Consider the following 21,224-nt stretch of genomic DNA (forward strand, 5'->3'; position numbering starts at 1 on the left):
CTAGAATTATCCATTAGCTTCAACACATATTGAAATGCTTTTGCCAACAGGAAAAGTTAAAGGATAATTAAGTAGGAAAAAAAAAAAAAAAAAAAGATGTGGGCAACTTGAACAACTAATCATTCTAATGCTACCAAATGCTTCATTTAACTTTTGTGTGAATTATACTGAAGCTAATCCTCACCACCAATGAGGTCTCTCACAGGTAGTCACTCTGCGTGTTATTATCCCCAGCACGCTACAGCCATGTATTGCTTTCCATACTCAATCCAGTTCTACTACAGATATTTTTATTTTATTTTAGTAAAGCCACAGAGAACTTGTCCAAGTGGGTTAAACCCACAAACTTCTTGGAGCCTCCAGACAAGAAAACTAACAGTAATTGAGAGGCTTATACAACCAATGTGTCGGGGGCTCAGACTATCAGGGCAAAATACTTGCATAGCTTCTGTATTGATTTATGGTTTCATGTACATAAAGGCATACAGATCTCACTGTGTCCCTCAATTTCCATTTCAACTTTGTAATTTGTAATGTTTTTGGGGAGTGTTAGGAAAGCAAAGGAATTGTAGAGCTTATTCATTAAGCTAGCATATTATGTTCTGTGGGTAGCACTTCATTTTAAAGGTTATAGTACTTCAGTGTAAGAACACAGCAACTTACGCCCATGCCAAAGTTTATCACCCATACCTCGTTTATACTCGGGAGTAACCATTCAGAACCGTTAAGGACACTATAAAACTTCCCAAAACAACACAGCTCCCGAATCTCTATTATAGCTCGGCATTACAGAGATGGCAACGAAGCGGATGCTGCACTGGACGCACCACCGAGCCCCACAAGGAGCCAGACACAGGCCTGCTGGAAGTAGCGCAGCGCTCAGTCCTCCACCACGCAGTTCAGGCGCCACAGCCTTCTCCTCCTGGTAGCCGGAGACAGTCTCATCTGCGAGCTAGAGGCACTTTGCCACCCACCTCCCTGAGGCGAGGGCGGCCGTGAGGTAAAGCCCACCATCGCAACGTAGTCCGCCGCCGCCCCGTTCTCTGGGCGCTGTGCTTTCTCACAGCCATCCGCAACAGAACACCGCAAAGGACCGCGGGCCGCCAGCACGAGCGCCACGACAAGGAACCCCGCAGGCCGCGCTCACCGCGCCGAACTAACTAATAGAAACGCGGTTTCTACCTACGTCCGCCGTTTGAGAACTTGAAGGCGGGCCAACCTCTGAATGACAGCTCGGCTCGGCCACTCAGCGGGCAGCAGCCTGCCCCTCACGCGCTGCCGGGGAGGGGGCGGATCCCTTCTCTCCAATCCTCACTCCTCCTCCGATTGCTCCCCGCACGCCTCCGAGGGGCTCAGCGGACTGACGTGCCGCCCGCCCAATGATCGCGCAGGTCGCTCGCTAGGCGCCATCGCTTGGGACCAATGAGAACGCTCGCTGGGCGGAGGCCTGAGGTTTCCAAACGCTCCGCGGCGCCATGGGCTGAAAACTAAACCGAGATGGAATCTCCCAGTCTGAACCGGTTTGAGCCGGTTCCGAGCTTGTGGCATTAGGAGGGGGAGAGGCGCCGTGCTCAGTCGCCGTTGCTCTTGCTGCCGCCGCCGCGCGTCTCGCTGACGGGGGAGCTCGTGGGGGAAGCCGCCGGCGCAGCTGAGGGACGAAGTTTAGCGCTGAGCGGGGGGGGGGGGGGGGGATGGGCATGGGGCCGAACTGAGGGCCCGCCAGGCCGAAAGAAGGGCGGCAGGCGCGGGAGGAGCAGCCGCAAGGGCCCAGGCCTGGAGCCAGCGAAGCGGGACGCAGTCGAGTCGTCACGCAGCCGCGGCCGCAAAGAAGGTAGAGTTCCCCCGAGGTGCGCCGGGTGGCTGCGGCGCCGTATCGAGCTCCGTGTCTCTCCCCTCCCCCGGGGCGGCGGTGTACCTCGCGACCACGCGCCGGGCCCGAAGGGCGCATTGCGGCCGCTTGGGCTCCGCTTTGCCGGGGCCGAACTGTGCCCTGCCGCGGCCAGGCCGGGAGGAGTGGGGGCGGGAGCGGCGCCGGCGGGGGGGCGGCCAGCGGGGGCCGGGTGTGCGGAGCCTCTTCTTACCTCAGTTTTAATTTTTTTTTTTTTTTTTTAGGGGAGGGTAGCCTTTTTATTTTTCTCTCTATTGTGATGCTTTTTGCCCCGAGGTTAGGAACTTGAATCCCCCACCCCTTACTTTCTGAAGCAAAAGGTCACAGAAGCATTAAGGTGAGCGGGCGGCGCGGGAAAAGCGGTGGGGCCGAGTCCGGTGGGGCCTCCCGAGGAGCCCGGCAGGCAGGAGCGGGCGCGGGGAGCGGCGGGGCCCTTAGTCTGTGAATTATTACGAGTGGAAGTTTCCAGAAATATTTTGGTGTGTCTGTGCAGCAGTATTGAAACGTCCGCCCGCGTCACGTGGGGGCCCCGTATAGAACGCGGGCAGGGAGGGAGGGGCCGCTCCGCAAGGCCGGGCCTCTGTCCCTGCCGGGGCCGCCGTGTCCCGGGAAGGCGCTGGGCTATCGGCGGGCGCCGTTCACGCGTAGATGAAGTGGTGAACTCCAGCCACGCTGTGCGTTGGATGCCGTGCGCACGGAGTGGTTTGCGGTGGGGCGGCCGGCTCTCTGCAAGGGGCGGCGGGTAGATTGTCTGCCTCGAGTGATCGTCCCGGTGAGCCTCATGTAGTCACGTAGAAGCCGTGCTTCAGAGAATGCTGTAAATCCTCAGCTACTCTTCTTGTTGTGAAATGATTGTTTTGTTCCTCCACAGGACATAGTGAGTGAGTTGAGTTTATATCAAGAAGATAAATGTTGTGTAGAGCTGAAGGTCCTGTGTCACTGAGCGTTGGGATAGCTGTGTAAAGTTTTTGACAAATGCAGTTCATTTGACCTTCGGTAGATGTCATATTCTTACTACATATGTAGCTGAGATTTTTTTTTTTTTTCTCTATTTCCTATTACCTCATTTATTGTTAATGTTGGAGAACTCATTTGTGTTGACGTGAGAATAGAAGTCTAAAGCTGCTCGTGTCCAGGTATGGTGGGATGAGAGTGCAGAAGAAGAGAAGTGAACGGAAGGTGTGATGTGCGTGGTGTGTGCCCAGTGTTGGTAGTTGGAATTAGAGCCAGTTGCCGTTGATAGTGACCACAAAGCTGCCGTTTCTGAGTCAGTTTGCTAGTAGGCAGGTCAGTGTGAAGATAATGCTGGGAGTGGCAAAGGACCCTGTTCCTTTTTGCCTTCCTTTTTGCCTTCATTTGGTTAATGGCTTCTGCTCATCATGTGGCTGTTCCTTTTGGTTCCTAACTTCTGTCTGAATGAAACTTCCTAAGATCAACCTGATATTAAGAAGCAGGTATTCTTCATTGTGCTGCAGGTGCATGGATGATTGTTTCACCTATATCCATACTTGGTTCAGAAAATCTTCAGCTTATATACATTACTTGTGTTACATACATAATAATTTTCCCATAAAATGTATCCATATGCAATACTATTTCCTAAAATCATTGACATCGTGTTCCACCTCCTTGCACATACACCAGTCTTTTGTGGTACTAGGGGTCCTGGGGGGGTATTTCTGGAACCCTGGTGGTAATCTCAGTATGTCCTTTAGTTGAACTCTGGTCTTTTTTTAACCTTATTAGGGATGGAAAGTTCCTTTGTGGGATACTTCGCTGGTTGCTGTACCAAGGACTAGCTGTAACCGGTTCTTATCTCAGTATTGGCCTTGTGGAGTGGTCTTGCTATGTAGGCAGGAACCTTCTACAAACAATTCATCTCTGTTACCTAAAAAACTGTCATAATGATTCATAGCATTAGGATTGTGTAAAAACTGCTGAAAAAGGCCCAGATGCATATTGTGTGGCTCTGTCCAAGGGACCATCAATGTAAAACGTTCTTATAGTTTAGAAGCTGCTTCACTGGCTCATGCCACAGCCATGAGGGCAGATGTTGAGGATGAGGAAGCACGTGTGTCTGGCAGCAGTATTAACGCTCTGAGCTGCATTGCCTGTTAGTGGGCTAGATTTCTTCCCAGTGCTTGTTGCCTCTCTTCCAGGTGAAATTTTTAAGTACCCTTATAAGTTAGTGAAAGGAAATCAGCTTTTGCTGCTGTTCTGTTTGCTTTCATACTTAACAGTTCGGAATATTTTTGGAGTTGGGTGGAGATGTGGTGGCCAATTAATTTTGGTTTCTACTTGATGTTTATTTCCTCATGCTTTTCTGGGTAGGTATTGTATAAAGGTCAATAGGATGATGATGTTAGCATTTAAAAATGATTGCAGTAGTAATATTTACATGAGTTCTTTTCATGCAAAATATAAGAAAAATGTATATTTTTAAAACTCTGCTTTATGTCTGTATCAAAATAAAACCGTTTGATAATACCTGCAAAAGTACATACTAAACAGAAGATTCTCCCAGTGCATGTTACTATCGGACTTTCACTTAGCAGTTACTTGAGTCACAGGTTTTTCTTGCTCTTTATTTTTAAGCATAAGATTTAAGTAAGGAATTACATTCATTCTTATTCACACATAAAGCTGTTTAGTAAGAGCAGAACTGATTTCCAGTTTACTCTGAAGTAGGGCTGCTCTGGGTCTGTTGATTTTATTTATTTATTTTGTGTGTGCGAGTGCATATGGGGTTTTTTATAGAAGAGTTACGGATGGTATCTTTGAATGTGCTGCAGGATCAAATGTAACTTCTTGAGTGACCTTGCAGTTCTCCAGACTTCAGGCTATTTCTCAATTTCAGTATGAAATTTGTAGTTCTATGAAAGACTGAAAATGAGCGTGAATGGCTGAGAGCTGCTATAGAGAAAAGGGGGTAGGAAAAAGTGCTATATTTATTGGTGACTGGGGGAGGAGTGCAGTGCACTCGGTCAGCTGCTGCAATAGGGGTGGTGATATAAAAAGACCAGAGTGGAGTATAACTTCTGATGCGTGACTTTTGTGGCTTTTGGCTTGCTTGCTTACAGTCTGAGCATCTTCATCTTCTACTGGTCACCAGCTGGTAAGCATCTGTACGTGCACGATGGTGTACAGCCCACCTGACTGTCTTCATAATGCAGACCTACTAGGCCTGGGATGTGGAGTTGATACTTGTGTTGGGGGTGTTAAGTGCCTGATAACTGCAGCAGGATTTTCAGTAAATTCCACTAGGTGCTCTAATGTGGTACACTTAATTTGCTGTCACTTGTTGAATGCCTTCAAGTGTCACATCTTGATTGCCTTCAAGCAGGCACCTCGCTTAATTTCAGTGATAATTTCTTGCTTCTGAGTTGGTGAGCTGTTTTCCCAAGTATATGAAAAATGGTCTGTTTAGCTTTTACCAAATACATAGATAATGTTTCACTCCTGTTAACTGTTCATTGAGAAGCTTTCAGAACTGGATTTGCAGATGTGCACATTTGCCTTGAAAGCTTAGAAGTTTGTTGTGATCACTAGGATGCGTTCTGATTGTAGCGTTACTAGATATATATCTACCAAACATTTACAAATATTCAAAGAATAGTAGGGGCTGCTGCCTACTTACTAAAAAGTTGCTTAGCTTGCTTGATTATATAGCTCACTGGTTAAACTGCCATTGCGTATTGTACTTGATGAACACCCTGAGAGTTAGGTTAAGGTAGTACTGTATGAATTTTAAGTACAGGTTTGTCACTTGCTTAGCAGTGTGGTGGGAGTGTTGTGCCATTCAGTACTACTAAGATAGCTTGTCTCAATTAAATGATGTGCTCTAGTGGCAGAACTTTATATGATTGTGTCTGATAATAAATTTATTCATTGAAGAAATCTTTTTCTTTTTTCTTTTTTTTTTTTTTTCAGTAATCTATGCCAGCAATTATGACAATGTTAGCGGACCATGCAGCTCGTCAGCTGCTGGATTTTAATCAGAAACTGGATATCAATCTTTTGGACAATGTCGTGAACTGCTTGTACCATGGAGAAGGTGCACAGGTAATGTGAACTTGGATCCTGTGTTTATGGACTGTGTTTAACACTGTAGCAGCAAATCAGTTGAGCAAAATTAATTTACTTGAATAAAAATATTAATCTTAATGGCTTTTCTGTGCTGGTGACAAGAATATCATTAGTGATTTGTATGCCTGTGTTTAAAGTAGTCCTGGTGCAGTTAATATTGAAATGTTAGTACAGTGTGTTTTTGTACCTAGCGTGCCTTTTTCTGTTATAAGAGATGAGTAAGTGCAATTTAGCATGAGCATCTTTGCTTGCAGCTCACCCTCTGTGCCTTAGTGTTTCAGGAAAGTCTGAATTATCTGTTACTATTCTGGATGGGATTGTGAAGTCCCAGTTAAATACAGGTGGTGCTTGTAGTGTCCTAAGACTAAAGGATTAACTCTAAGTATGGTGGTCAAATTGCCGTTGTTCTTGCATTAGGAGAAGTTGTGTCACTTAAATCAGCCCTTGCTTCATCTTTCATAGGGTCCCACTCATACCACCAGAGACTTTGTCCACTCGCAGTTAGCAGTCCCATCATGGAGGGCAACTCCACTGAGATAATGCCCTTTGTAGATTCCAGCACGCAGTTCTTTCCACTCATTTCAACTGTAGGGTTACTACATTGGAATTTGGGTCAAATTCTTCTAAATTTTTATACTGGACCTTTTTACTTGTTTTAAAACTGTTGTCTATCATAGAATCAAGCAATCACACCTTACGTGTAGGTTCAGACCAACAGTAATGCTTGGAACCGGGGCCTTCTTATTCCTCATTGGATCCTTCCTCTGTATGCTGGCAGGGATGCACTTCTGATTAACTTGCTAGTATCTTCTGCTGAGGGAGGAAACTTTATTATCCTCTGGCCAGAACTGGGGACCTTCCTTTCTTTAACTCAGTGAAAGCCTTAGACTGCAAGCTGTGAACTTCAGTAAACTTATGTACTTATACTAAGCAAGTTACGTATAAGTATTACATTACTGAGTAAGCATTCAGTTAGAATCAAAGAATCACCCAGGTTGGAAAAGACCTTGAAGATCATCAAGTCCAACCACAGCCTAACCATAGTACCCTAACTAACAACCCTCTGCTAAATCATATCCCTGAGCACCACATCCAAACAGCTCTTAAACACATCCAGGGATGGTGACTCAACCACCTCTGTAAAAAAGTGTTTCCTAATGTCCAACCTAAACTTAGCTTGGCGTAACTTGAGGCCATTTCCCCTCATCTAGGGGAATTTGAGGCCATTTCTGCTCGTCTTGCCATTAAGAGTTCACTCTTAATGCCTAAACAGGTAGTCTTATCTAGTTGTAGGCCAGTTAACTGCCTTACTTTTGCACAAGGAAGCAGTTAATTGGCAAAAGTGAATAATGATATAAACTTAAAGATAAATGTACTAATATGTTAAACTTTCGTGTTTACTTGGTTTGCTATTTCAGTACTTTACCAGAGGCCCAGATGTTTTTCAGGTTTTACTTTTTTTCCAAGAGAAGTTTGAAAGTCCCTGCAGGGAAAAGCACTTTGTTGTAAGGTGTGACAGCTCTGAACATGAGATGAAAGGAGGCAAGAATAATAGAATTTGAGTATGCTAAAAGTTAAAATACTTAGAATTTCTGGAATGTGAAAAAGTTGAGGATGTGGTCTGGAAGGCTCATGCTGAACTTGCTTTCAAATGTATTTGTGGTCTTCCCCTTAATTCTTATCTCTGAATATCTCCTGTCTTTTGCTTAATTCTTACTCCTGCTTGCAAAATTATCTGAAGATCTGTTGTAGGTAAATAAAAGCTGTTCTTTCCTAGACTTGGAGATTTTTCTCTATTAGCTGTTTGTTTTTTTTTTCCCCCCATGTATTTTCTGAAAGAAAGAATGCTCCAACAGGTGATAAGTTTTGAGACAACTTAAACAGATGTTTAGCTATGCTCATCACAGACACTTAGATTCTATTGGTTTGTTAGACTGTCATGTGCTCTGAAAGGTTTTACTTGCTGATTTTTCCTTTCTGTGGCAACAAAACAGAGGCTTCAATCCTGGTCAGGCATTACTGCTTGTATGAAACAGGAGATGCTGTCCAGTCATGTTAGATATTAGTGGGTAAGGGAGTGTATTTTATAGGACATGGGAGAAGGATATTCTTGTTGGTATTGATGTTTGGTTCTGTGATGTCACCTGTATTAGAAGCACTAAGAAGGTTTAGTATAAAAAAGTGCCCAAGTTGAGCCTGGAAGTGATTCTTTCCCTCTTAGTACAGCTGAACTACATCAAAATTGCTGAATATTTTACCTCTGTGGAACTGTATGAATATGCTTGTACTGCCTTTTTAAGTAAAAACAAATGTATGTGTGGTATTAGTGAATATGGCACCTCCCAGGATGCGCAATACTATAGTGAGTTGTCTTAAGTAGAGATGCTGATATTGCACAGATACTTCATATATCCTTGCTGCTTACTGTTTCAGCTCGGAATTTTTATTTGATCTCCTATTGATTGAGTCTTGATTTCCTTTTTCCCCACTAGCTCAAGTACACTCTTGCAACTAACTAGAAATCTGCATATCTGTAATAAAGTTGTAACTGAGGAAGTTAAAGTAGTAACTGCTTTAAGTCCATTGCATTGGATCTGCACGGCAGTGAAAGAATGAGTTAAGTTCTGTTAATTGTCACATTACTTGTTTCTTGTAACTTGGAAGATGTTCATATTGTTGAAAGGCAGTGTCCGGTGCTTGTAGGTCATGCAGTTTACAGCAGGGTTTGTCAGTACGCTGCATCTTTAAAAATGGCTAACATTAGACTTCCTAAAATGGATGCTTATGAAAATGAAGGCCTGAAAACGATACCTGAAATGAGTTCAGCTGTTTTTATGCATAGTTGGCTCAGATGAGAAGGTTTTGCAAATTATTGGAGCTGTGATATCTAGTAATTGGCAGTGTCAGTCTCAAGGAAAAACCTAAGGACTAGCATGACCAGCTGGCCTGCTGCCCCCCAGTAGTTTCTGCTTCTATGAGCTAGCGAAAACATAAGGGGATTCCTCTCAAATAGGGTAAATGGAGACTTTTGGTTCTGCTCAGTTGTTCTTCAAAATAAAATGAGAAAGAAAGCCAGGGTGCCCTTGAATAAAATCTTATCCAGAAGGTTTCTTGAAAGGAGGACAGCTTCCATCTCTAGTATACTTTCCTTGAGTGTGCTTTTCTTACGTTTGGTATTGATCTAGATTGACCGCTCTGTATGGAAGAGTGGAAGTAAGTCAGTGACCATCTTGCACTAGTGCATTTCTTGAATTTGATTGTTAATAAGCTGTAATTGACAAAAGGAAATCTGTGAACCTATTGCTTCTCATTTTGTTCTAAGTCCTGAATACTTGATTTAAAGGTGACATGATGTTAATATATTTAGTTATGCTATATACATGTTTCCTAAAATGACCATATTTATTTATTTATTTATTTCAAACTTTTAGCAAAGAATGGCTCAAGAAGTCTTGACTCACTTAAAAGAACATCCTGATGCATGGACAAGAGTTGATACTATTTTGGAGTTCTCTCAGAATATGAATACCAAAGTAAGCAAATAAACTTTTATTTATTTGGTTTTCATCTTTCTTCCACTCTTGAACTTTGAGGAAGGTATCTCATTTTTAGCCATAGACTTTTGATTCAAACCACATTTTTGTTGTCTTATTACCAAAGGTGGCTTTAAACAGAAACTGTAAGTGGACAAAATACTTAAATCTCCCGCTATGTTCACAAGAGTATTCCTCCTTTTTCAAAGGAAGGAAGAGAAAGAAAGGAAGAGCTGAATTGGAAATAGGTTTTTTATTTTTTTTCAAGGCACATATACGTGCATAATGCCACTTCAAAGACTGGTGTGTATACACGTGGCTCTAGGAGGCTTTTCATTACATTTTGTTCTTGTTTAAGTGCTTGGCTGTCTTTGATGGGAATGAGAGCCATGTGCGTGCAACTGAGGAGATAATTTGACCCTAAGAGTATTGAAGACAAAATAGAAACAGTATTAGGCCACTATTTCGAACAGTTGATGAAAGTTGAGCACTTCCAACTCTTTGTAGTACGAGATTAGTCTTTACTATTATAGAAAACAAAATTGCTTTGTACTGCCATTGTAAATCAATCCGTTGTGATAGTGTCAAAGGGATAGCGTTCAGTTTTTGACAATACCTTTACAGGTTTTACCTTAGAATAAGACTTCTGCAGATTGAACAGAAAAGTTGATTGAAATGTTTCCACTGTCTTAAGTTTGATAATTATTATCCTAAGTAATTGATAGGCATGGTTTTCTGCTTGATACACAACTGTGTTGGAAAAGAAATAATCATGGTTGGATGGTCTCTGAATTCAGGAGGTATTCATGAAAGAGTTCAATTCTTTTCATTGGTTTAAAGTTTAGGAAAAAAGAATTTAAAGAACTTCCTCAAAGTGCTAACCATTAAGTAACAGTGTTTGCCTGTTTGCTTGCCTGGTAAACTTTGCTTATTATACTGACAGACATTACTAATTTTTAAGTTGATTTACCAACAGTATTTTTAAAAACTCAAATTTGTCTTGTGAAAAATGAGATGATTTGAGGAACAGAAAGAAAGCAACAGGTAAAGAATTCTTCCATTTACATAAATTGCAAATGATTTGGTGCTAAATTTATGCACTATGACATTTGGCTTTTATGCAATCATATTTTTTCTTTAATTAAAGCTGTTAACACTACCTGATATTAATCATAATGTTCCATTATGTTGATTGCTTGTAATAGGAAGAAAAGGGGTGTCTTCCTGTGCAACTGACACAGCTAGGCTTTGACGGCAGGCCTCCACAAGGTCTACCCTTTTGATTCCCTTTAACTGAATTCTGTTCATCAATTGTTTTTGTTTCTTGGGAGGTGGGAGGGAAGGGATTTGGTGTATAGAGTAAGTAATACGGGTATCTTATCATAGAAATTTCTACCATAGGGATCATTTTATAGGGTTTCTTTCAGTCTTTGCTGTTACCTGTCCCTCATCTTCATAACTTGGTAGTGAGTTGCTGCTAAACAATTAGAAATAAACTAAGAGAAAATGCATTTTGGCAAGACTTGTTTTATGCTGAGTTTAAATGTTTACGCATATTGTTTGATGAATTAATAAAAATACCTCTGATACTAAAGATGGCAGAACTTAAAATTGAGATTGGTGATTTTTTTTTTTTATATTTTGGTATTTTCTTGGTATGAAGATAACACAAATTTTTGCAGCTGCTCAATCAAAAGTAACTTCAATTTAAAAGCAGCAAAACAATGAAAAAAATAGCACACCACACTTTTAACACGATGTGAAAAGAAGGGTGCATGGGTAGAGGTCATTTATGGTGATTTTATTACTGTTCCCATTTCATTTCCTTCACAAGTATTAGAAATGAATAATACTAGCACCAAAGATGAGAGGAGATGAACAAGAGTCTTGCAGAAGGCAGAACTCAAAACACAGGCAAAATTCTGTAGAAACATAGACAGTAAACCTTTATGGCTTTTAAGTATATGATTTTAAGTTGGGTTCTTTGGTGCAAAATGGGAAAAAGGTGTGGCAACTTTCATTAAAGAAAAGGACAGACACCTCTAGTACTAGAATGAAATTCTAAGGGAGAAAAAAAGACTGAAGATGAATTCTGCCTGTAATTTCTAAAAAATTTTTAACTCTTGTAAAATGCCATTCTGATTTTTAAAGTCAATTAAGTTGACTTGTGGGAAAATAATGCTTGGAAACAGCATTTTTGTTTAACTGTTACATGGAAAGTCTGTTAATATGTGTGCCTATAGAAGCTAGAAATAAAACAACTAGCTTCTGCTTCAGGACAGTTAACCCTGTCTTATATAAGTAGTCATATTCCCAAGGTTGTTAGAAGCTTCTGTAAATGTTTTGTTTAGTGTAGGTCAGGTACGAAATGGCATTTATACATCTATATGAGTGACTGAAGTCACTGCCTGTGAAACATTTTACTTACAGTTTTCATATATTTTTCTTTATCATAGAATCATAGAATTATCCAGGTTGGAAAAGACCTTGAAGATCATCAAGTCCAACCGCAGCCTAACCAGTACCCCATCTCAAAAAAAAAAAAACAAAAAAAAAAAACCAAAACAAAAAACAACCTCTGCTAAATCATATCCCTGAGTACCACATCCAAACGGCTCTTAAACACATCCAGGGATGGCGATTCAACCACCTCCCTGGGGAGCCTATTCCAGTACCTAACCACCCTTTCTGTAAAGAAGTTCTTCCTAATATCCAACCTGAACTTGCCCTGGCGCAACTTGAGGCCATTTCCCCTCGTCCTGTCACTTCCCTCCTGCCAGACCCTATCAATGCTCCCTTGATTTAATTTAGCTTTTGTGTTTAATAACTGTTGTAAACTTACAGATTAAAATCCAGTTTATGAACTTTTATTGCTTACACTGAAGAAAAAAAAAAAAACTTTGATTTTCCATAATTTCAATTTTTTTTCTCTGTACCCCAACATCTCAAAAGATGACACTGGTTTGCAAGTCCAGGATCTGCACATGAATCTAGTGGACGTTTTTGTGTCACAGAGGGAAGCATGTGGGGAATGTAGGTTATGTTAAGATGAAAACAGCAAAGATTTTAATAGAACAATGTAGTTTGGGACAACCTACATTGTGGTTTGTTCTGTTGTTTCTTTTGTGCATTTTTTTATTAAGCTGAAGTCCATGTGATCCCTTTGGTCGAAATGTTAATGATCCTACTTTATATAACAACTAACCATTTTAAAGAAGAACTCTTATTCTCAGCCAAAATTTCAACTGTATAAACATGAATTTACCTTTCAGGTATTGATGTGATTTATTTTATTCTTCCTAATCTTAAGCTGATAAAACTATTGCAAAATTCCTCATCGCCCTTTCTCTGCTGTCTATTCATGCTAATGGGGTTTTATATACCTTGATCACAACAAAACTTCTCTCCCTGTTACTGTGAGTTGACAGTAGGGACAAATGGGCAGAGGGAGCGTCCTTACCAATTCCTTTGCAAATAGAACATTTTTGGCAAAGAACCTAGGAAGGAATTCCTGAAAGGTAAAAAATAATTTCCAAGAACTTAAGCATGCTTTTTGACTGAGCATGAAAGTTCATCTTTAAATAGTTGCCATATTGGGGTGGGTACTGAGGTTGAATAAACCAGTGGGTTGTCTTGCTGTTCCTAAAGTAACACACCAGTGAAGTTTGGGAAATACTTTCCTTAGAAAGTGCCAGCTTCAGAACATGTGATGATGAGACATGGTTTTTTTTTATTTATTTTTTTCAGCTCTTAGAGAAATGATAGGAAACTTGAGACCGTCCAAGCTGCTAAATATTTTAGGAGCCTGGTTGTGATAGTACTTGAATGTATGGACAGTCATTTATGATGCAAATCCATATCTGGCTGCTACTTCTTCCTTTCCAGAAGGCCAAAATTGTCTACCAGAGAGCTTTTTTCTTTTCCCTCTGGTGTGAGCATGATCAAACAGCAGGATTTAGTATAGCAAAAGTAAAAGGAAAAAAAAATGCATGAAACTTGAGTAAATGGGTGAATAGGCATATTTAATAGTTTTTTTTAGTTTAATATTCTTGAAGTTGTAGATGTTACGTGTGAATGTCTGATTGAATGAAAATCCTGACAGTGAGTTAGTTCTACAGTAACATGCTCACATTTTACTGTTCTCCAATTTCAGTATTATGGACTTCAAATCTTGGAAAATGTGATAAAAACAAGATGGAAGATTCTTCCAAGGAACCAGTGTGAAGGTAGGAAGAGATTTTTGTTGTTACCTCTTAGATTTTTTTTCAGAAACACTAAGTAGAACTACTTTCAAAACTTGTCACCATTCTATACTTGTTCTTCTTTATTAAATACTGATTTCAGAACTCATTAATTGAATTTCTGTGTTCTGCTGTGAGCTGTTTTTAACATTGTGAAGATGTGATCAGAAGTTTCACTGCCAGTTTATTGATGAAATGTGATAGTAAATGTCAGTGAAGATACATTTTTGGAGAGGGAGACTTAAACATTTGTGATTATTTTCCTTACCTCCACTAAAAGAGTGGCAGATGTAGCCTAGCTGTTGAAAGCTGTTGAAAGCATTCTATTAGAAGCAGCCTTACGGACTTATAGGGGAAAAAAAAAAAAAAAGGCTTGAACGCAGTTGTGCCATTTTGAGTAACTGAGGGAGAAACCTGAAGATATATTTTGTTTTCACTTAAATGTCACGGGTTTCCATTTTCCTGGGTATGAACACTTAGCTTTAGCATTTAGAAGTTATCTTCTCAAAGTTTTTGGCTGTTGGAGCAAAGCAGTGAGGAATCAGTAGGTTGAATTAGTTACGGTCAGCTTATTGATGCCTATTGAAGGAAACTATAGTCGAATAGGAGAAGTTGAAGAGATAGGCTTACTTAATAGTTTGGGACTGAAGAAGTGCCTAAAATAGAGTACACAAGTGGTTTCAAGTTTTAAAAATACTTAATGTATAGAATGTGTAAGTGGTGGTGCTGAGGTGATGCTTGCCCATACATTGGATTGTGTTATCACATCTAGATTTCAGATGCCAAATTTTGCATATGTGACTTAAACATCATTTCCAGAATTTGAGATGGTATTTTATATTTTTCTTCACTTTTAGTAGGTATGGTATGCATCTGAGCAGATGCAGTAAGTAGCTGAATACATTACAAGATACAGTTACTATCTGAAGTTGTGTAATCACCTGATGATAATTTACTCAAAGTATTCTATTTTTGCTTTCCCTGCCTTCTGAAGATTGCTGAAGAAAAAAGTATCCTTCATCCCAACAGATGTATATCTCCAAATAAATTCTTCTAGAATATTTTCACAAGCCACAATGAAATTGTAAAATTAACTTATTTTAGGAGAAATCAGTCAGGTCACGTTTAATTCTGTTCTTCCTGTACATCAGTAGAAGAGCAGTCAAATGCCTCGTGTACTGTGACATTTGATCCATATTGGTCTTGAAGTTCTCATCCAGTTTGATCTAGTCTTTGGTAATAGTTGCTGGGATTTTGTTTTTATTATGCTGTCTGGTAGATGATAACTGCTCTTAGTTTATTTGGACAGTTTAATTACCTGGGAGTTGAGAAGACTGAATTAAAGTTTCTGCCTCCATTGGTTGGCAGCATTTTCTGGTTTGAATTGTAACTAGTAAAATAGGGAGTGCAGGAAACCAGAGTTCAGTGTAACAAGCTGCTTTGTAACAAAGCCCTTCACAAATCAATTAATTTTGCTTATTACCTTACTTTGTAAAATTTAGTATGTCTGATTCAGTTTGTACAGGAAGGAAAAAAAAGCAGACATTAGATTTCAGTCGCTGATACATTTGAGAGATTAAAAACGTGACCACTGGCTAAATGAATGGAGAAGCTCAGAAGCCCAGAGCATGACATATGAAAACTGTCAGACCTTTGACATTGTCTGTTGATCTGTAGTTGCCACTTTATTTTCTTTTTTCATTGGGTAAGCTTTGGAGCTTAGCAGCTATTTCCATCTGCAGGTGTTTTCAAGGCTGGATTGATGGTAGCGTGGCATCGAAGCTGCAAATGAATGGTTGAATTCTATTAGTGCAGCAAAGATTTAAAATAAAAAATAGGCAACTTGAATGTCAGGACAGCATTCTTATGAACAGCATTCACTTTCAGATTCTTTTTAGAACGGGAAAGAGTTGCAACAAGTTGAATTCTCTCAGTAGTTTCAACAGACAAATAGTTTAGCTTCTGGCACTGAACGCTTCTTACATACTATTTGGATACTTCAACGTTTCATCAAAATGTGAGGTTTTGTGTTTTTTGGGGGGGAGGTGGTGGATAGCCGTGATGCCAGGCTAAGACTAGTGCTTGACAAGGGTATATTTTGTTATCAAGTATTCTTTTGGATTAGTGTGTACTGATCCTCACTGATAATAATGAAGAGCTTAATTTGTCATCAGAAAAACCTGCAAAGCAGCTACTGAGTGATATGCTTCTAATAGCATAACTCCTACGTGTGTTGTTTCCAAATGTCTCGAAATTGCAATCAAAAAATGGAATTAACTGTTCATTTTGCTGAGGCCCAGAATGCAAAAAAAACAAAAAAAAAAAGACTAATTTTGCTGAAGTACTAGGAAAGTTATATAGTGTAGAGTAGTGGCTGGGGAAAAACGAAATTTCTTAAAATAAGGCATTCATTTCAGTTAGGTCATAACTTTAGATAATAATAATAATTGTGTTTTGTCTGTATTATTGGTTATCTCATTGAAGAAATAATAGAAAATGATACATCAAATAGGTTTTGGCTTCATTAAGTTGAATACCAAAATACATATGTACTCTAAAACATGAGTTTTCAACCCTTTTGATTGCCTGAACTGCATTCAGAGAAGAGGAATTGTCCTGAGCCACATAGAAAATGTATAGTTAATGTGAGCTTACCTTAGGCGCTGATAAGTAGAAAATTCGTCAGCACCACGAGGGATGTTTCTTCTTCAGTGAATATAGTAACTTATTTAATTACTAATCTTGAGCCTTTCTTATTTCATTAAATAACTTAAGATCATATTGTCTCAGTAATAACAAAAACACACGCCTTTGCAGATGTTCACACATGTGTAAATAGGCTGAAATGTTATCAGCAATAACAGCATTTTATTTGCCAGTCAGCACAAGCACATGTAACCTGTAAAGTGGGTTGAATCAACTCAGCATTGCCTTGCACCCTAATACCATTGTTTTAAGGATATGTCAAGAATCTCGCGTCAGAAACAATATTGATGACATCTGGCTAAGTTAAAATATTTCTCAATTCTTCTGCAGGTATAAAAAAGTATGTTGTTGGCCTAATTATCAAGACATCGTCTGATCCAACATGTGTAGAAGTAAGTGAATTCTTTCAGGGGAAAGAAAGGGAGGTAAATATTTTGTCTAATCTGACTTGTTTTTTCCGTTTTCTAGAAAGAGAAGGTGTATATTGGGAAACTGAACATGATTCTTGTTCAGGTAAGCTGGAAAGCATTAAGTCATGTCCTAGAGTACTTGGTTTTGCTTAAGTACCTAACATACGGGTGTTTCACTTTTCAGATTCTGAAACAGGAATGGCCAAAGCACTGGCCAACTTTTATAAGTGATATTGTAGGAGCAAGCAGGACTAGTGAAAGCCTTTGTCAGAACAACATGGTGATCCTAAAACTATTGAGTGAAGAAGTGTTTGATTTCTCCAGCGGCCAGATAACTCAAGTGAAAGCAAAGCATTTGAAAGACAGGCAAGTATATTATTTAATATATCCTTAATAAACAGCACATACTTTGGTCACTGACAGATAGTTTCTCTTGGTAGGTCTTCAGTAAAAGGATACATCTAATTTCATAGCTGAGATCTAACTGGCTTACTGATTTATTTTTGTATTTTTTCTTCACCTTTTCCAGTTGAAAGACGTTAGCTTTTCATCCTGTTGCTACTTGCCTTTTTGTACAAAAAGTCTTGCCCCAGCTTTCTGTGAAGGCCCCCTTAAGGTACACTCTTAAGGTTCCCCCGGAGCCTTCTTTTTTCCAGGCTGAAGAGCCTCTGCTCTCCACTTGTCCTTATAAGGGACAAGCCCTCTGATTGTCTTTGCGGCCCTTCTCTGGACCCACTCCAACAATTCCATATCCTTCTTGTGTTGGAGGCTCCTTAACTGGGCATAGTATACCAGATGGTGTCTCACAGGAACAGAGTAGAGTGGTCACACTCATCTTGATGCAGGCCAGGATACGGTTGGCCTTGTTGAACTTGATATGGATGGTGTGAGCCCACCTCTCATGCCTGTTCAGGTCCCTCTGGATATCATCGCTCTATCATGTCATCTGCACCACTCAGCTTGGTGTCGTCTGCAAACTTGCTGAGGATGCACTTGATTCCACTGCCCGTGTTGCTTATCTTAAATAACACTGGTCTCAGATTCGGTCCCAAAGGAATGCCACTCATCACAAGTCTCTACTTGGACACTGAGCTGTTGTCTGCAACTCTCTGAGTGTGAGTGTCCAGCCAGTTCTTTCTCCAGCAAGTGTCTGCCCATCAAATCCATTTTTCTCCAACTTGGTGACCAGGATGTTGTGCAGGACTGTGTCAAACGCTTTGCACAAGTCCAGGTTGATGATGTCAGTTGCTATTCGTTTATCCACTGGAGCTGTAACTCCATCGTAAAAGGCCACCAAGTTTGTCAGGTGTGACATGCCCTTGGTGAAGCCATGTTGGTTGCCACCCACCAACCACCTTGTCTTTATTTTCCATGTGCCACAGTAGGGCCTTCAAGGAGTTTTGCCCGGTGCAGGAGGTGAGACTAACTGGCTTGTAGTTCCCTGGATCTTGTTTTTTTTTTTTTTTTTTTTTTTAAACTTATTGAAAATGAGGGTTATGTTTCCCCTTTTCCAATTGGTGGGAGCTTCACCAGACTTGCACAACCTTTCAAATAGGATGAATAGCAGCGTGGCTGCTTCATTTGCTAACTCCCTCAGAACTCCTGGATAGATCCCATTGGGTCCTATGGACTTGTACACCTTTGGGTTCTTTAGATGGTCTTTAACCTGATCTTCACTTAGAGCAAGCAGATTTTCCTTCTCCAAGATCTTACTGTTGCTTTCTGCATCTTGGGTGGTGTGGCTAGAACCCTTGCTGGTGAAGACTGAGGCAAGGAAGTCCTTCAGTACCTCAGCTTTCTCTGTTTCCCTTCTGACCAGGTTTTCCAGTTTCTTTCCAGAGGAGGCCCACACCTTCCCTGACCTTTTTTTTTTTTTTTTTTTTTTTTTTTTTAAATCTCTGGTATACGTATCGAATTTCTTCTTCTTCCCCTTTATGTCCCTGGCTAGATGTAATTCTGTCTGTGTTGTAGCTTTCCTAGTCTGATCCCTGTCTGCCTTTTTGTAGTCCTGCCAGGTAACCTGCTCCTGCTTCCACTCCATACAGGCTTCCTTTTTGGGCTTAAGTAAGTCCAGGAGCTCCTTGTTGATCCACGGAAGCCTCCTGGCATTCTTGCCAGCCTTCTTTCTCTTGGGATGGGCTGCTTTCAGGCTTGGAGGAAGTGTTCCTTGAATATAGACCAGCTTTTTTGGGCCCTTCTTCCCTCCAGGGCTTTCTCCCATGTCTCCCTGCCAAGCAGGTCTCTGAAGAGTTCAAAGTCTGCTCTCCTAAAGTCTTTGGCACCCTAAGGATTTTGTATTCCACCGTTTTGTGGTCACTACAGCCGAGGGCTGCCCTTGAGCTTCGTGTTACTCACCAGCCCTTCTTTGTTGGTGAGGACCAGGTCCAGAAAGCACCTTTTTTCGTGGGTTCTTGTACTGCTTGGAACTTAGCATCAACACATTCCGGGAACTTCTTTGATTTCTGGTACACTGCTGTGTTGTCCTTCCAGCAGATATCAGGGTGGTGGCTGAAGTCCCCCATGAGAAGCATGTTTTCTGAATGTGAAACAGCTCCTGTCTGTTTATAGAGGCCCTCGTCTACTTGGTCTTCCTTTAGGAGACTCACCCTAGGATGTCTCCTTCCTCTGCCTTCCCTTTTGCCCTAAGCTCCCTGTATTGTTGTAGTCATTTGTAAAGAAGCAGTGTTGCTTTTGAATGCTTCCAAGGATTTCTAGGTGTTGAGAACCTTTTTTGTGGTCACAGACACTTTATTAAGCAGAGTTTGGATTGTTTTTCAACTTGATAGTGCTTCATTTTTTTTTTTTATTTTTTTTTATAGCATGTGCAATGAGTTCTCTCAGATATTTCAGCTGTGTCAGTTCGTGATGGTAAGTATTAGTTTTTTGTAACTTCTTCCACACTACCTCCATCCAGTCATACCTTAGTAATATTATATGCACTTGATGTGTTCCTACAGGAAAACTCCCAAAATGCTCCTTTAGTTCATGCAACTTTGGAAACTTTGCTACGATTTCTAAACTGGATTCCTCTGGGATATATTTTTGAGACTAAGTTAATCAGCACACTAATATACAAGGTATGTATGTAATTAGTGATAGCTTTTTAGTTGAAAAATGGCAAAATGCATTCCATATAACACCTTTGTAAAATGCTTTCTTTTCTTTTTCTCAATAGTTCTTAAATGTTCCTATGTTTCGGAATGTCTCTTTAAAGTGCCTCACAGAGATTGCAGGTGTCAGTGTAAGCCAGTATGAAGAACAATTTGTAACGCTTTTTACCTTGACCATGATGCAGTTAAAACAGGTAATGTTTTAGTAAATGTTTGTTTATTTTTTTACTGCAACTTTTAAGAACCTAGTTCAGTTTACAAGTTAATACTGTTTATACAGCTCTTGAGAAATGTTGCCTTTTGCTGTACCATTTGGTTGTGTATTGATAGCCTGATTGTGAGACATAAAAGTTTATGACTACGAGGAACAATGGTATTTCTGCAGGATTGCTGTGTTTCTGTGTTGTGCTCTCAGATTGTCTGAGAAAGGTGGTGGCAGGTAGGTGAGATACTGCTGTGTGCTCAGCACACCCTTAGGTGTATTGAAATGCCAGAAGTTTGTGATGAAAGGCTAACTGTAGAAGGCTCTTCACGTTGTCCATTTCAATGAGGGTAGTCTTAGGCCTAAGGTGTTGATTTTTATTTTATTTTATTTTATTTTTTTCTTTTTAATAACACTTCTGAATAATTACACTGATTCTGGTTTTATATCCTTTTCTTTCCAGTTGTGTATAACAGAGGTTTCATCAGTCTTTGAGGTCTTTTCAGAAAGGTGTGCTTCAAAAAGAGACACCTCTGCCCTCATCCCTCTCCCTCACTGCCCTCTTCAAGAGGAGCTGTAGTATTTTTTAATAAGAATTTGATTTAAAAGTTGTCTTTTTCTTGGAGCTAAATTATTTTGGTTTTGACACTGGAGTGTTTCCTCATTTTCTCTTTCATTTCTTTGTTTGTTTTGTTTTGTTTTTTCTTTTTTTAATTGGTGGATGACAGGTTGGCCATGAGCCAGCAGCTTGCCCTGGTGGCCAAGAAGGCCAATAGGATCCTAGGGCACATTAAAAGGAGTGTGGCCAGCAGGTCAAGGGAGGTAATGCTCCCCCTCTACTTTGCACTGGTCAGGCCTCACCTGAAGCACTGTACCCGGCTTTGGGCTCCCTGGTACAAAAAAGACAGGGATCTCCTGGAAAAAACCCAGTAGAGGGCCATGAAGATGGTACAGAGCCTGGAGCACCTCCCTCATGAGGAAAGACTGAATGATCTGGGTCTGTTCAGTCTTGAGAAAAGAAGACTCAGAGGGGATCTTATTAATGTTT

At 40.5% G+C, this 21,224-nt stretch overlaps 1 protein-coding gene across 3 annotated transcripts in view; it reads left to right on the plus strand.

Annotated features, from left to right (window-relative positions):
• The first annotated feature begins 1,679 nt into the window (after positions 1-1,679).
• XPO1 (exportin 1) overlaps positions 1,680-21,224 on the plus strand; it is a 36,948-nt gene continuing 17,403 nt past the window's right edge. The window contains exons 1-11 of one of the 3 annotated variants that reach the window (XM_072331281.1): positions 1,694-1,831; positions 2,113-2,225; positions 5,819-5,950; positions 9,406-9,507; positions 13,661-13,733; positions 16,785-16,846; positions 16,923-16,967; positions 17,049-17,230; positions 19,684-19,732; positions 19,822-19,941; positions 20,040-20,168. In XM_072331281.1, coding sequence (XP_072187382.1) covers positions 5,825-5,950; positions 9,406-9,507; positions 13,661-13,733; positions 16,785-16,846; positions 16,923-16,967; positions 17,049-17,230; positions 19,684-19,732; positions 19,822-19,941; positions 20,040-20,168 — 888 coding nt within the window. In that variant the 5' untranslated portion in view covers positions 1,694-1,831; positions 2,113-2,225; positions 5,819-5,824. Of the gene's footprint in view, positions 1,848-2,112; positions 2,226-5,818; positions 5,951-9,405; positions 9,508-13,660; positions 13,734-16,784; positions 16,847-16,922; positions 16,968-17,048; positions 17,231-19,683; positions 19,733-19,821; positions 19,942-20,039; positions 20,169-21,224 lie in introns of all 3 variants that reach the window. The other 2 variants (XM_072331284.1, XM_072331282.1) reach the window with 2 other exon arrangements.

Source organism: Excalfactoria chinensis, chromosome 3, assembly GCF_039878825.1.
Source record: "Excalfactoria chinensis isolate bCotChi1 chromosome 3, bCotChi1.hap2, whole genome shotgun sequence".
Taxonomy (NCBI): Eukaryota; Metazoa; Chordata; class Aves; order Galliformes; family Phasianidae; genus Excalfactoria; species Excalfactoria chinensis.